The following is a 16,190-nucleotide window of genomic DNA, read 5'->3' as shown; positions in this document are numbered from 1 at the left end:
CACTGATTATGATTTCTGTATTATCAAGATGTATAATACCAATCTCCTTTCCTATTTTTATACGCTGCGTATCAAAATAAAGGAATATTAATGAAATAAGATTCCAAATGACCAGTTACTTTCCCAGTACAGGCTTGTAACACGCTCTCTATAGTCCATAAAAGGAACAATGCAATTGGCAACACCCAAGGATAGAGTCCAAGTAGCTTGAGTGTGCTCTCCCACTTTTTTTTAAAGTAGGCTCTCCACCCAACATGGGGCTTGAACTCACGAGCCCCAGATCAAGAGCCACTGAGCCAGCCAGGGGCGCCCCAGTGCGCTCCTTGTTTAACATGACAGCCGCACAGAAGCTAAGACAACTCAGGAGATCAGGTTCTGTCCTGGCGCCCCTCAAGAATGCAGGAGAAAAGCCGCCCCAGGCCATGTGCCCCAGCCCTTCCCTTACAGAGAAGGGAAAAGCCAGGAAAGGACAGACACTCCCATGCCCAGAGGGCAATTCTGGTATCTGAGGCTGGGTCTGGTTTTAGCAGGAAATTTTCCTTATACACTGAACTCCGTGTCCAAGGAAAATGAAAGAGCTGACTTTTTCGATGTTTTCATCATTATGAAATAATGTAGCTCACTCAATGTTTGTCCAAAATCTTTAGCGCTGTTAGTTCTTCTGTGGCTCATAATTTAAGACTGTGGTTAAAAAGCACCTTACAACTCAGCTTACCTTTAAAAATGTCAGTTTTTTTTTCTTTCACTTATTGATTTCAGATGTTTGTTTTTTTAATAGAAGACTATAATTTATCAGAGTAAAATATAAGTAATGGCTTTTGTCTTTTAATTGAACCAACAGGTAGTCACTTGAAAAGTCTTCATGCCTAGTAACAGAAATTGAGTTCAGTTGTACTTTTTCCCCTGTGCCCCTGAAATACCATCTGTAGGATTCTTACTGGATCCAACTGGAAGCCTGGAGAAAAGCCTAACTCTCCCCTCTCCAGGTCTGAGGAGGACAATTCGCTGGCTGTCCTCTTGAACAGAAGTACTGTCTACCTGGCTTCTGCCATATTCTCCAGGGGTAGGCAAATGCCTGCAAACCCCTCCTGGGTGTTTCAGTAAGCTGCTTTCAAGACCACAGCAAGAAAAAACAAAACAAAAACAAAAAACCCCAAACAGCAAAAATGACACTCCCTGAAAAAACAAAACTCGAGCAAAATACAAAGTGCTCCTGGGAACTGCAGGGAAGAAGGCCCATGAACAGGCTGCAGTGTGGGGCCAGGCTCCCGGCTTCCAAAGCAGTTGCACACACGGGGCCTGTGGACCAAGCCCGATTTTACACCCTGAGACTGGCATTCAAATGAGAGAGGAACTCTGTCCACTGGCTTACACCTGAGAAAGGAGGTGTGGGGGTGGGGGCAGGGGGTGGGGTGGGGGAAAGCCAGTTCTTGTTGGTTTATTTATGTGCAATGGCTCTCTGTTAAATGAGTACACTGGTTTACCCTGAAATTCTCCACTAACTTGACATTGGCCCCTACAAAGCTAGGCTTCCAGTACTCTGGAGGCCCACCCCATTCCGTTAAACTCGCACCACTTCAAGACCACTTGTTATGCAACTGAATTTTTAGGGCCCCATGTAACAACAATGGGAGCCATTTCTGATTTATAAGGACAACAGCATTTAGAACATATTCAGGCCCTGATCAGTGGGTCTGAGACCTTAAGGCTTAGCCAAAAGTGTATCGATCTCTTAGATCTTGTGTCTCCCTAATGTGTAGGCAAAACATAAATTTTGGAAACTCTCTACTGCCCAATGTTCTAGGGCCAGTATCACCCCCATTCTTTTGTTGACATGGGCAAAATACTGCTGTGTGTTTTCCTTCGGGTACCCCAGATCAGTGCTCGTGAAGACCTGATCAAGAATGTTTACTCCAAATCCTAAGTCAGTCACATGTAGGAACAGAGGTGAATACTGAACATTAACCCAGGTGACGCAGACCAGCCTCCTTATATGCAATCTCCACTTAGTCCCAGGGGGTTCTTCTGCTTGTGGGAACCCCGCAGCACCAAATGACAAGTTGAAACAATTACAGGTCACTGTATTTGCTGTCAACGTCCCAGAACTTTAGCAAAACCCATCAACGTGTTCCACCGTCCAATATCGTGACTCCCTGCAAAGAGAATCACCGCACCGAAAGGGGGAGGAAACAGTGAATGTGGGTTTACCTCTGAATCTTTAAGCCTCACATAGTTAGAAGGGAAGACTCCAGACTTGTCGCCCACTGTTCCTGTCCACCAGTCACCATCTTTCTTGGTAACCAAAATCACATCCCCTTGCTGAAAGGTTAAATCGCCTTGCTCAGAACTCTCGTAAGTGTACATGGCAATAAATTCTGGTGGGGAGAAATATTGAGATACGGAGAGAGCTTGATTGTTTACAGAAATCCCAGACAGCTTTGCAAATGCAAGTTTATGAATAAGGAAGTTAGGGTAAGATCCATTCAAGAGAAAGGCTAGTCACAGATAAAACAGAGTTGCAGAACACCCTGGGCTCTAAATTCCCAAGTTGCACATAAAAATTCAGTTAACTGTAGACAGGGAGACAATTCCTGGGAAGACCCAGCCACGGGAACCAAAGAGCCGACCGCATGTTTACCGACACTGAGTACCAAGAGTGAGCTACCATTTGATGTCATGATTTTGAGCGAAAATAATGGTTTTTACGTTTACTTTTAACATTTACTGAGTACCCGTGTCGTGCTGAGTGCTGGTTTAGATGCACCAGCACACCGGATCTTGTACACACGTCAAATGTCTGTACTTCCATTTTGAGGGTATCCAGTCACACTTTTGGAAAATTTTTAGATACAGTATATCCTGCATGTAAATTAGACACAGTTCTTTTCATTATTCAAGTGCCCGAGTGAAAACTTATGCCCTTTTGTGCCATACACACAGATGGGAGGAAGCTGTTAAAACACAAGAGAAAAGATGTATACTATTTCGTCAAAAATGGGCACCTACTTGTCATTCAAGTGCATAAACAGGGAGCGGGCTGACAGTGAAAGTAATGTCTACTCAATCCCAGAAAACAGGCAAGCCTTTCTGAACGAGCCGAAAATAAATCTCAGTTTCTTACATTTCATGATTCAAGTCTTAAAAAAACAAGAGCCAATGTTCTTCGCCCCCTTGAATGTGAAGGGTGTGCATTCCAGAGGAAATTTTTCTGTTTGGAGGACAAACAGTTGATTTGACTAAGGCTTAGAAACCAAATCACACTCTCCGAAAGATCACCAGGCGCAAAATTCTAGACCCTACACTAGGTACAGAGTAAGATTTATAGAAAGACGGACCTAAGTTTCTCGCTTCTACTTTTTCTTCATCGTATCCTAGGCCTTTTGTGTATGTTTTTAAAGGCTTTTTTTTTTTTTTTTTTAAATCACCTTTTACCCAGAAAGTTCATTTTTATGATGGATGATGCAGGTTTCTCACTAAACCTTCACGTGGAGCCCTTAAATTCACAGCCTACTGTTAATTACTAGGCAGAAATTTAGTACGGAGGAATCCTTTTGGCTAATTATAAGGGCCTCTGCGGGAGGTACTAATGAAAGCTGTAACAAACACAAAAAAACACAAACACCCTAATGCGTGTGCTAACATGGGCAGCTCTACAACGTGGGAGAGCCCTCCAAGGGCGGCCTCAAATTCAGCAGTGCTGACCTGCGACTGCTGGCGAGCACGGACCCCACGGCAGACACAAGGTCATCCAAATGTGCGAGGGAGAACAGAAGACTCTCTGTCTTTAGTCCTCCAGTGCTGCTAACACCCACCTCCACAGTGAAAACGTGGAAAAATGATTTCCCACACACGGAAATCAAAGTCTGGCAGTTTTGCTAAGGACATTCTTTTTTTCACTGATATATTCCTTTTTCTGGTGTCTCAATATTCTGGCCTTTCCCTTTTCATTTTGCTCTGTTCCCTGCTCCTTTGCTCGTGTTTGGCCATGTAAGATAGGATCCCTGGCAAATCCAGACTTTCCCCAGTGATTCTTGCACTGAAAAGTCACTTGCTCAAAAACAGATCCGCATTTTGAAGTCACTTGCAAAATGTTTAAGAAACTTCAGAAGCATGAACTCTGGCTGAACTTGCTGCTGCACTACGGGATACCAAGGAGACTGCAAAGACTGTGGCATTGCTTGCCCTGCTACGTACCCAGGAATCTGAGGCTCCCGCAGGGCTCCGTGAGAGCTGGGAGCCAGGACGGTGGCCACACAGTGGCCCTCAGACCCTCCTCTAGAGACGTTTTAACACAGGGCACTGGCCGTTCCCATGCCGGTATATTCTAAGAGCTGTGCCAATGGACAATCTAACCTGGTTTATGGTTTACTTGAAATGGGATTACTTTTAGTTCAGTATTAATAAGGGGCCCGTTATTATATGTAAATAGCTTTTCTCAGAACTTCAAATGCCAAGTGCTCCCGCATGGCTCCTGAATGCCCTCAGTCTCTCCTAGAATTTCCTAATGCACCTAAGTCACCTCACAAGGGATGTAGTCATTGTCACCTAAGATTAGAATTTCTCTTCTGTTACTCAACTTTAAACAATGTGTTGGCTCACCTGTGACCTATATAGTGGGGCCTCAAGGGATGAGGCCTCTGCACAGGTTTCAAAACAAATCAGCATTCATCAACACTGCTCGTGCATAAGCATGCTTGCTGCATTAAGGGGACTCTGTGTTGACCATCCAGAGACTGAAGCAAACAGGAAGTAACAGTAGCAGATACCTACTGACCTTTCTCCTAAATGCTTTACACAAATCGTCTCCTTATCCTGTAATGGTTTCCTACCTGAAGGGGCGGTCCTTACGCCCACTTTACAGATGAGGAAGTGGAGGCAGGACCAAAGTTACATGGCTACTAGGTGAAGAGCCAGGGTATCAACTTTGGCCTTCTGATGAGACTTAACTAGATATAACAGACTGAATTTGGGTGGAATCATGATTTGCTTTATACAATACTGACTGTACATGCTATGTTTAAAAAAGAGCTTTTTTTTGCCTTGTTCTGCTCACAGCGGATAAAACTCATTAAGATGATTGATAAGAATGTAGGTGGATAGAACTATGCCAATGATTGTTTTGGTGGAGATAGCGACAAATGGACGCAACAAAATGTTGGATTTATTCAATAGCAATGAGGTTTTACCGCTATACCTAGAAACTTATAAACATTTTTGCTTCGAAAGTTCCCTTTGAAAAAGTAACCGTGTTACCGTGAGTCTGAAATACCACTAAACCTTATTCCTTGCTGCCTCCACTGAAAAAATTGTTTTAATAACTCTTTTTCACAAGGCAAGCTTTCTAAGGAATGCAACAATCTCATGATGGCAAACAAACTAGAGAGAACGCTCTATCTTCATATAACTTATTCGAGGAACCCATGAAAAATTAGTACACAACTGGGCAGACATCTGCTAGCTACCAACACTGTTCAGACTTGTGGTGGAAAGCGTGTGAAGCGTGGGCAGCATTCTTCAACGAAGACTACGATAATGGCTACACTGAATGTAGAAAAGACATAAGATTTTCACCATGAGAGCCTGGATCATGTGGGTTTTGTTCCTTTTAAAATCCATCCCATATATCGGCATATCCAATCCTTAGAATTATTTCATGGGGTAAAGACCAGGAAATAAAGCAACTAATTAATAGTGTAATAAGCACTCAAGATGAATTTTTTAGGCCTAAATCATCTGGTGTGGATATTTACAAGGAACAGAAAAATTGAACTTCTTGCTTTCATTTGAGGTAGTAGAAGATGGCTTTGAGGTTGCTGTGACAGACAGCTTTCCTTGACTGTGCAGTTACAGTTTTAAAACAAAACATTTATCTACGAGTCAGGGAGGAACAGACTATATCAAGGGCAGCAATGACCACAATTCAGCGACAGAGATGCTCACAAAACTTGATCCCTAGTCGTGCTGATGGGCCTCTTTCAAAAGTCAAAGGGCTCAGAATCAAATAGAATTAGAAGATTCAGTTTTTATGATTAATATATCTGATACTATTTTGAAAGTCCTTTGCTTTTGTAACGATCTTCACCTTTCATTTTACCTCGGAGTTGAATACACTGAACATAAATTAATGCGATCTATTTTAAAGTGAAATCCAGTCTCTTTCAAACATTTACAGTTTATAGTATGTGATCCCCTCGACCCTTCTAAAGAACATAATTGGACTCAGGTTCTCACCTTCTCCCGAAACGGCTGGCTTGGCTGCTGGAGACGCTACTCTCTTTAGACTAGCGGGACTTTCTGAAGAACCGGAATCGATGCTGAAAGAGGTTGGGGGAGAAAGGAGTTTAATGTTTACCTTCAAAGAAAATCATACAAATGACACTGATTTTCCTTTTTATTTTTCTTTTTAAGCTGTTTAACGTTTAAACTTTGAGCAATCTACAGCTGAGACCGTTGCTCTTGGGCTAAGTTAAAATACACAAGGTGCACAAGGCATGATTCTAGGCTCACATTCTTGTGTTTCAGCACTTGCAAGGCTGGGTGCACAGTCAGGGTATACTGGTCTATTTCAAAGCTTGAATGATAGACGCTTGTCCAATATTTTTACTATTTTTTAAAATCTCCTTAAAGCTCATTATTTGCTTTGAACACCTACATAAACACAATAATTAAACATTCTTTATGTTAAAGGGTCCATGCCATAAGGTTCCCAACAAAAAAAGATAGTTCATTCTTTCCACTGTTTCCCCAAATGCTTTGGGCCTGTGGGTACTCATGTGTACCTGGCCCAGGACTGGGTACTAAGCATGAGGAGAGGCATTATCTGCCAACAAATCCTCAAGAATGTTCAAGGTCTTGGTGTAGAAGTCCCTCTTACAGAAGTCAGTGAAAAACGAGACATACAGGCTTCCACAAGGGAAGAAAAAACTGACATTTATCTGTCAAGAGGCTGCCTTCTGTGGCTGCGTACTCTTAACTTTTGCAGTTAGAAGACCCAGAAGACAAAATAACCCCGCAGCCCTATCTGTGAATCTTAACTAATGCAAGCAGTAACTTCATGCCTAACATTGTTTTCATCTAATAGAAGCAGATAAACACACAAATACCTTGTAGATTTCCTTATGGGCCCTGAAATGAGTTTCACGTAAGACTTGGGGAACCAACCCTTCTGACCTTGAACTTCTCCAAACCACCACATGTCTTGCTGTTCCAGGACGGTGATGACATCGTTTTTGTTAAAATTTAAGTGGTTGTCTTTTTTGGCTCTCCAAGGATACAGGGCTTGCGCTTGTAGCCCCTCCACCTTCTCACCCTTGTGTGGAAATACATAAAGGACCTCTCATTACTCTGCGATCTGTTAGCAATTCAGGGCACACGAACACTGGCACGGACGCTCCTTTCCAGGAGGGGTACATGGGCACAGCACACACACAGCCACAAAGGACCCTGCTTCAGTGCCGCATGGGGGCTGGATGCTTCACCGTCTCTTAGCGATCACTTAGTTTCAAAAGGAGAGGCGAAAACCTGCCAACCTACCCCCAAGCCATTGTGTGGCCATCCAGAGCCCCCTAGCTGAACAAGCCAGGAGGTCGTATTTGTTTTGTGGCACCTGGCTGTGTGCCTTTCACATTTGGTTCTATTTTAACCCCCCAAGTTGCCCAGGGCCCCCCTCCCCCATTTCCAATGTTTGGTGAAAGATTGATCAATACCGGAGCAGAAATCTTACAGAGCCTCAAAGGATAATTAACTGATATCTTCGTCTGGGTGGGCACAGGAAAAGATGCCCTGCGTTGGACTGTGCTTGTTTTAGCTCCTTTTTAGAGACGCAGCGGCTTGGCTGGCATAGCTCGACGGTAATGCATCACAAACATCTACACGCAAAGGCCACGTGGGGTTACAAAGATGAATAAAGTGCCACCTCTGCCTCCTCAAAATAATTTAGGGTAAAAGACTTTATTAACCGTAAAGCACTACACTAAAAGGTCAGTATGATATTATTAGCAAAGACGTCACAATTAACGGGAAAGAGAGAGAGATACACACAGGGACGTGTACCACCTGTCAGAATGAAATCGACTACAAAGAGGCTCCAGCTATTCGCTGTGGGAACAGAGAGAAAAGAGGAATGGCTTGTGCCTGAGGGCAACAGGGAACATTTCACAGAGGAGGCAGCACTGGAGTCGGGCCCTGCAGGACGACAAGGATTTTGCGGGCTAGGGCTTCGGAGGAAGAGCGCTCTGGGCCGAGGGCACAGCACGGGCAGAGGCCTCGAGGTGGTACACGGCCAAGGGTCCAGGAAGTGGAGCACCATTCCGGGGTGTGTGCGGCCTAGTTTCATGGAGGGGTGGAGGAGGAGGTGAGGCTGGAAAGGCAGGGTGAGGCATTTATTATCTTTTTAAAAACTGTAACATAAAACCATCACGATATCGTAAGATAACACACACACACACACACACACACACACACACACACACACACACACAAAAAAGACGTCAACATTCAATCATCGATGAAAATGGACAGAAATAAGGACAACGCCCAAAGACAGTTCATTCAGAACCAACCTGTACTTGCCTCTAGAGGACACTTTCCTCTCAACACTGCATTGGGATTACGTACAGAGTATTTATGCCAGGTCGAACAGCCCGGGTGTCCATGTTTACGACTTCTATATCCTCGTCTTCCTGGGTCCTCATGATCTTAAACTGATGACATCCCTACCCCTTTCCATCTCCACTGTGCACTCCTTCAAAGCCCATATGTTCTCCACCTCCCATTCTCCTCTCTGGGGCTCGCAGGAACCCCCCCGCCCCCGACCCTAACGGCCTGGCAGCCCGCGGCTCTCTTTGCTGCTGAATCCCTCCAGCCTCCACTCATTTCTGGCCAAGAAGAGACCCCAGGGTCAGCCATTTTGGCTGGATGGGCCCTCCCTGGAATTTCATAGACTCTCCTCCTGAAACGCCTTCCCTGTCCCTGCCTTGTCAACTTTCCCACGTGGAAATGTCCTAATAACCAGCCTGGGGCCGAACACAGCATGGACTCGGTCCGGCTGGAACCCCAAGCATGTCTCTTACCAATTTTGTGACTTGGGACAACTGTTTAATCTCCCTAGGCCTCAGTTTCCACATTATAAAACAGAGACACTTTGGCTTAAGAGAGTTTAATAAATGCATCCCTCGTGTTGCTGTGACAGTAATAACTCCAATAGTAGCAGCTTCTATAACTATCGCTATTTCTGGTCCCAAACTGTGACGTAAGCATCGTTGCAGAAAGTGGAGAAAAGTGCAGAGACGACCAGTTACAGACTCAGGTTCCATCCAGCCAAGCAAACCTTTGCTCTTCGCTCACTTCCAACTGTGTGCACTCTGCCGGCCCTCAGGGTCCCCTCCCAAGGATGCTGCCACCTGACCTCCTTTCTCTCCTTTCTCTCTCTCTGGCCTCTCCTCCCCCTTCCTCTCCCAGAAGAAGGATCCCGTCTTCTTTCTGCAGCTTGAATGTCATTTCCATCCCACACCATTTCGTTCCTGGCGCTCGTCTCTAGTGCTTCCCTCTCTCCTCGGTGCCCTCCCTCCCTGCCACAGAGCTCCTACTTGCTCCCCCTCCACTCCCCCAGCCCTGTGCCACTGGTTTACCCTCCTCCTTCCCAGGCCACAAGTACACTCCTCTCGCGGAACGCTCTCTGCCCTGATCCTCACCACTCCCCTTTCTGCAAACAGCAGAGCCGGGACAGAAGCACAGGGAAGGAGCGTGTCCAGCCGCGGGCTCCTGCTCCTCTCCCAGATCGGAGAACACACACGCTCCGCGTATTTTCCATTTACTTGCTCTGTTCTCTCCTTTTTGAAGACCTCGCGCATTTCCTCGGAGCCGACCTATGTTCCAACTGCCTGTCAGGCGGGACCACCTGGTGCCCCACTTTTATCTTCAACTTAACATGCCTAAAACCCAACTCCTCCCGCCAACTAAAAACCTCTCTCCGTGCCCTCCTTGCTTGTCTTTGAGGCCAAATCCTTTTCTCGATCTGGACCGCGTTCCTTCCCTTTGGCTCCAACGGGGGCGTGTCTCCGTCCTTGGCTGCTGACAGCTCGACGCCCTCGGCTCGAACCTCCCCACGAACCTGCTGTTCTCACATCAGATACTGTGCCTGACCCCTGACTGCCTGCCAGATGGGCATTTGCTCTGTTTGGTTTGATTATTTATAGACATTTCATCGCTTTAGCTTTATCGTAGTAAGTAAAATACTGCTTTATTGTATTGGGTAGCAATATTCAGAACAACTACTTTATCCTTTCAGAAACACTTTCTTAGCCGAGCATTTAAGAGCTTCCCATTGACTTATAATCAGTCAATGTGTTTTCTGATACTCAGTGGTCTCCCCAAATTGACTGGCCCGTGCTTTTCCCCAAACACTCTCCTCTCCTACTTTACACTTGATCTTAGCCAAAAGGCCGAGAAGCGATCTCCTCTCCTACTTTAAAGCGTCTCCTCACAGAATCTGCTGGCTGCTAGGCCGGCCTGCTCCACTTCCTACTAAAATCGACCCATTGTAAGATGCCACTCAAATGCCACTTCCCCAGTGAAGCTGCCCTGGTCAACCTGTGCGGGAGAACACCCTCCTCTGAACTCTTTTCAGGCCCCTCGATGCCGTCGGGAAAACGTGAACCAAACCCCGCACTGCCAACTGCCCCACGTGCGTACAAACAACCCGGCCAATAAGCACTTGCCAAATGTGCTGCCGCTGTGTACGGCATGTATACACACGCACACCCGCTGCCTGCTCTCACCTGGCCTAACACAGGGGATGGAGACGAGCCCGTGGCCGTGGCTGGAGTGAAGGCTGACCTCTGCCGTAGCGGGCCTGCACTTGGGACGGTGAGTGAGGGCTGGGCTGCCCACGCATCCCAGTTGTCGGTTTCTGGCTTCTCATTCGTGCTGGTGGGCCACCTGGAAGGCAAAGTAGGCCTCCGTGAGAAGTACTTCCTGAGGTGCCAGCTTTTCACCTACAGCAGATGGAGACGCAGACCCACTACATTGATGGGGCTTTCTAAAGTTCAGAAGCATCTGGGGCACCTGGGTGGCCGAGTCGGCTAAGTGTCAGACTTTGGCTTGGGTGACGATCTCAGAGTGTGTGAGTTCGAGCCCGGCATCGGGCTGTCTCGGCCGTCGGCACACAGGCTGCTTCGGATCCTCTGCCCCCCTCTCTCTCTGCCCCTCACCTGCTCCCCTACATTCTCGCCCTCTCTCAAAAATAAGCAAACACATGAAAAATAAATAGGGGTGCCTGGGTGGCTTAGTCAGTTAAGCATCTGACTTCCACTCGGGTTATGATCTCACAGTTCGTGAGTTTGAGTCCTGCTTTGGGTGAGCTCGAGCCCCAATCTGGGCTCTGCACACTCTCTCTCTCTGTCTCTCTCTCTGCACCTTGTGGGATTCTTTCAGTCTCACTCTCTGTACCTCGCTCACTCACGCACTCTCTCTAAAATAAACAAACAATTGAATAAATAAATGCTCTTAAAAAAAAAAAAAAAGGTTCAAGAACATGATGGGGAGGAAAGAGCCTTAGACTTGGGTTTGAATCTGAGCTTCACTAGCGATGAGCCTCAGGCAAATTATGCCAGTTTCTCCGAGTCTTCACTTCTCATTGATAAAATGGGAACAACGTTCTGCCACTTTGGTTAGTGGTGAGGGTCACGTGAAATACGGGATAGCGTCTCTTTGCAACTCCAAAGCACCAGAGAAGCATCCTCACACAACGAGCACGGTCATTTGTAGCAACAACAGTGCAATCAGCAAAAAAGAAGTTACACACCACATGCGAACACATGCCAGTCTGGCAGCTGGTGCTTAACTCCGTTTGTCTGTCCTGTCCATCCCACTGCAAGCACCAGGCCTATGTCGAGCCACCAGGGTAACTGCAGGTGGGATCCCGACAGTGACCAGTTGTGCTGGGTCTCAGGGGCAGTTTTGATTTTGTGAATTTTTTAATGTTAACTATGTGCATCTGTGTGACTGCAGATCCACATGTAATTTACTTTTTACATCTTTGTAAGACATAAACACGTTTGAAAATCAAAATAATTCCTTTGTTGGACTGCACATCCTGATTCTGGGTTTAGAAAATAAGATGCCCCCTCATGACAGCCGGAGAACCGCACAGCACACGTTTATCGAGGAAGACTGTCACAATGACCGATCACAGCAGAACAAAATCCTGGAAAACACGGTATTTATCTTCTACATTAGCCTAAGCTTCAGTTTTAAAAAGTCCGAACTTTTTTTTTTTTTTAATTTTTTTTAACGTTTTATTTATTTTTGAGACAGAGAGACAGAGCATGAACGGGGGAGGGGCAGAGAGAGATGGAGACACAGAATCGGAAGCAGGCTCCAGGCTCTGAGCCATCAGCCCAGAGCCCGACTCGGGGCTCGAACTCACGGACCGCGAGATCGTGACCTGAGCTGAAGTCGGCCACTTAACCGACTGAGCCACCCAGGTGCCCCAAAAAGTCCGAACTTTTTAACGAGATCAAGAGAGGAATGGAGAGTTTCAACTTGGAACCATGCTAAAGGAAGGCTACTTCTAAGCAGAAACTAGACAGGGAGGACCTTTCTTAGCACCTTCAACCTTTTACATGAAAATCGGAGCAGGAAAAACTTGCTTTGTCTTACATCCTTCCTTCCACTTCCTCTGCTGTTGGTCACCATGTTCCTTTCTCTGCTCTGTGTGAGCCATCTGATCTGTCTCTAGCAGGACTTGACTCCTTACCTTCCATTTGTTTTTTCTGAAAGATGATTAGGCTTGAAAAAGAAATTACAAGAGTGAAATTACTTATCACTCTTACTTGGATGCTTGCATAAAATATTTTTAGACAACTGTATGTGTAGATCATGGTCCTGTAGCTAGAAGTGTGGACAGCAGCTTCCTTTATCATTTCAAACCTCTGCTTACAGTTTTTAATGCTATTTCCTGATCCCCAAGGGCGTGGCACTCACAATGGCCAAGAGCACACATATCTTTGCTCACAGGTACGTGTGCACAAGACTGATGACAGAGGAAAGCTTTAAAGGGAAACAGCTTTCTATCTTATTCAGAACCACATGACTGAATTCAATTTCTGTTTCTGACCAGCAAAAAAGTGCTGTTTACATGCAGGAAATGACTCTATTTGCTGACTGCCCTGGATGTCAAACAGATTATTAGGAAATGGTATTTCTCCATTTCTTCTACAAGAATGAAAGATACAAATTACTGAACGCAACGAGATAACAGGCTTTATTTTGTCCCAGGGCATACCACTGCTGAGCAATGAAATAATTAAATTGAGTTCAGACAGCATAATCCACAATTTGCCAGTAGAGTGGTCAGAGAGAGAGGTAACGAAAATCAGCCTGCTCCTTTACACAGAGGTACAGCCCAAAGCTCTAAGAATACTTTAAAAAGATTACTAAGTGAGGAGTTCAAAACTCCTCAGGAACAGTGTGTCTATACATACGTGGAGCTGAAATCAGCCCAGTTGTTGGGGGTCGTGGAGGGCTCTGGAGCGGTCACAGCCACAGGAGCGGGGGTCTCACGCACGGCCAGTTTGGGTGCAGGGGTAGAGGTCGTGTCGGGCCCAGGTTTGACTGGAGCAGGAACCTCGTTTTCTGGGATTCTCTCTGCATAGTTTGCAGGGAACCATCCTGTCTTTCCTTTTAATTCTCCTCCAAGCCAGCCCGGTTCTCCAGTTTGGCTTTCATCCACCTGCAGGAAAGTCACAAAGTTTAACACAAGTGGAGCTAAATCAACCCCCGGAAAGACACCACGCTCTCCGCCAGGACAAAGCCCCAAGCCTCTGACCCTGTCGCACGCTGCACAGACATTTCTTCACCCTATGCTAGTCTCAGTGTCTGGAAAAATGGTCTCTAAACATTAACTCTAAAAAAACAGTACGTGTTGTAATTGAAGTTCTCATTCTTTGTGCTTTTTTAAACCTTTTTTGTTTCTTTTTCTAGCAATGGTAGTTAAGATAAAGTGACTAAAGTCCTCAGGCTCATAGTTTAAATTTTTAAAGTTCCCTGGAATTGGAAAGCGATCGGATAGCATTCATCACTCAGGAAGTCATGCAGTTATTAAAAACTAATTTAACTAGGGTTTATTATTTAAAATGGAAAGCAAAGGATGTAATCAACAGTAATCAGTATTCTAAAAATCTCGAATGGGGCACCTGGGTGGCTCAGTCGGTTGAGTGTCTGACTCTTGATTTTGGCTCAGGTCATGACCCCAGGGTCATGGGTTCGGGTCCCAAGTCAGGCTCCGTGCTGAGTATGGAGCCTGCTTGGGATTCATTCTCTCTCTCTCTCTCTCTCTCTCCACCCCCCTCCTCCTACTCTCTCAAATTAAAAAAAAATAATAATAAATTTTAAAAAAACCTTTAAATATCTCTAATAACTAAGCAGTGTTTATTCAGCACACAGAGAAGAACGATACAAACACAGTCTTAGTTTCCTTGGGAACCAAAGCTGACCTTAAGCCATTTAAAAGCTCCGTAGACACATGATGAGAAAATCCAGAAAGTGGTTATTCACAGCAACAGTGAATTTTATTAATAAGGTCCCATAGTTTTCTTTATATAAATTTAACTTTAATGTCCTAAAAGTGCACATGAGAATACAGAAAGCTGCTGTTTAAAACTCTCACAGAGGCTATTTATTACATCAAGTGCCTTTAATGTTTGCATTTTAATTCAGATTTAAAAAGATCATTCAAAACCACCAGAATGGTTCTACCAACCTTTATGAGTTACCCCCACAATTTTATGAGCCACATGAGAATGAGTTTGGAGGAAAATTACATTCACTATTAGAAAACTAATTTCATTACCGTATCAAATAAAGGCCTATCAGAGACCTCCTCTTATTTCTATTTCTTAATATTACTGCCTGAGGAGGTAAAACACTGAACGCTGCATCCGACATTAACGTTGTTCTTTAGCGATCACAGAAGTGAGTTAACAATGACTTTGCAAATATGGGCAAAAACACCAGTTTTCTAGTTCATTCAAATATACAGTAAAAAAAATAAAAATAAAAAAAAATAAAAAATAAAAATAAATCAAGTCCCGAATTATGGAACCAAACATCTACTATCTGTATTCAGTGCAGAGTAAGCGTAATGTTTGTTAGCATACTTGAATTTTAAAACTGCTTGGGGTGGGGAGGAAAAAGCAGATCGGGCTTACTACTTAACTATACATCTGATTTACAAAATATTCAGTAGGTGGATGATCCTTGTACTCTGCTCCACCTCAGGGAACCCTTAATGTCAGGGGCAAAAGCAATTTTTAAAACTGTGAATTCTCCAAAAAGGAGTTCCCCGAGACGAACAGCCACACTGCTTCGGAGGTTTTATTTTTTGCTTTATAGTTCTGATATTCTTGCTAACACTTACATCAGATGTGAACACATTAGTCACTTTTCATTCAACTCCCCCACACTGTTTTGTCCTTACGTTCCTTTTTCTGGGCAGCCCCACTCTTTCCCTAGATGAGGATTTAAGATGACATTTTCTTCCACTTGGATTTTATGCTAAACTCAAATGACTAGAAATGCCTTTCTTTCTTCATTTATGTTTATTAGTGATTATGACACATTTCAATATTGCCACAGCTTTGCACTGGAAACAGCCGTTTCTAGGCCAGATGGTGCCAGGGGCTCCCCAACTCCTCAGCAAGTTCAACAGTCAAGCTCCCACCCCCCTCCACTCATTCTAGGACCAAAGGTGAGCCTAACTCACTAACTTGAGCCTGACACAGTCACTTAGCCTCAAGACAGCAAGGTGTCATCATGATCAGGAGTAGGGCACTGCAATTAGACTGCCCCCATTTAAGTACTAGTTCTACGATTTATTAACTGGGACTGGGCAACCTTCATCTCCTAGTGCCTCAGCTTGTTTGTCTGAAATGGGGATATTAATAGTACCCGTCTTACTAGGGTGACTATGAGGATTGTTAAATAGTTAAAACCCTGCCTGGCATATGAGAAGTGTTTAATGATAGACTTTTAAAAGCCATCTTTCCTGTTGTCCAGCTCTGACTCTGTACTGGAGTTCGTTCTCTCATTTGGGCTTTTGTCCTGGTCCTTACCCTCACTTTAGGTAACACTCTCCAGTTCTCGGTATGGGGCGTTCTCTGCTCTAGGAACCTGCCTGGGACCTGTAGGGT

General features: G+C 44.9%; 1 protein-coding gene across 6 annotated transcripts in view; it reads right to left on the bottom strand.

Moving 5' to 3' along the window:
- The window catches only part of ITSN1 (intersectin 1), a 221,887-nt gene that overhangs the window by 58,432 nt on the left and 147,265 nt on the right, over nt 1-16,190 (bottom strand). For 4 of the 6 annotated variants that reach the window (XM_058732474.1, XM_058732475.1, XM_058732479.1 and 1 more), the window contains 5 exons: nt 13,485-13,732; nt 10,779-10,938; nt 7,104-7,309; nt 6,232-6,314; nt 2,209-2,375 (listed from right to left, as the gene is read on the bottom strand). In XM_058732474.1, the coding sequence (XP_058588457.1) occupies nt 2,209-2,375; nt 6,232-6,314; nt 7,104-7,309; nt 10,779-10,938; nt 13,485-13,732 (864 nt within the window). The remainder of the gene's footprint in view (nt 1-2,208; nt 2,376-6,231; nt 6,315-7,103; nt 7,310-10,778; nt 10,939-13,484; nt 13,733-16,190) is intronic. The other 2 variants (XM_058732476.1, XM_058732477.1) reach the window with 1 other exon arrangement.

This window comes from Neofelis nebulosa, chromosome 5, assembly GCF_028018385.1.
Source record: "Neofelis nebulosa isolate mNeoNeb1 chromosome 5, mNeoNeb1.pri, whole genome shotgun sequence".
In the NCBI taxonomy this organism is placed as follows: domain Eukaryota; kingdom Metazoa; phylum Chordata; class Mammalia; order Carnivora; family Felidae; genus Neofelis; species Neofelis nebulosa.
Note: the sequence above shows the minus strand (reverse complement) of the source record. Positions and strands in the feature narration are given on the sequence as shown.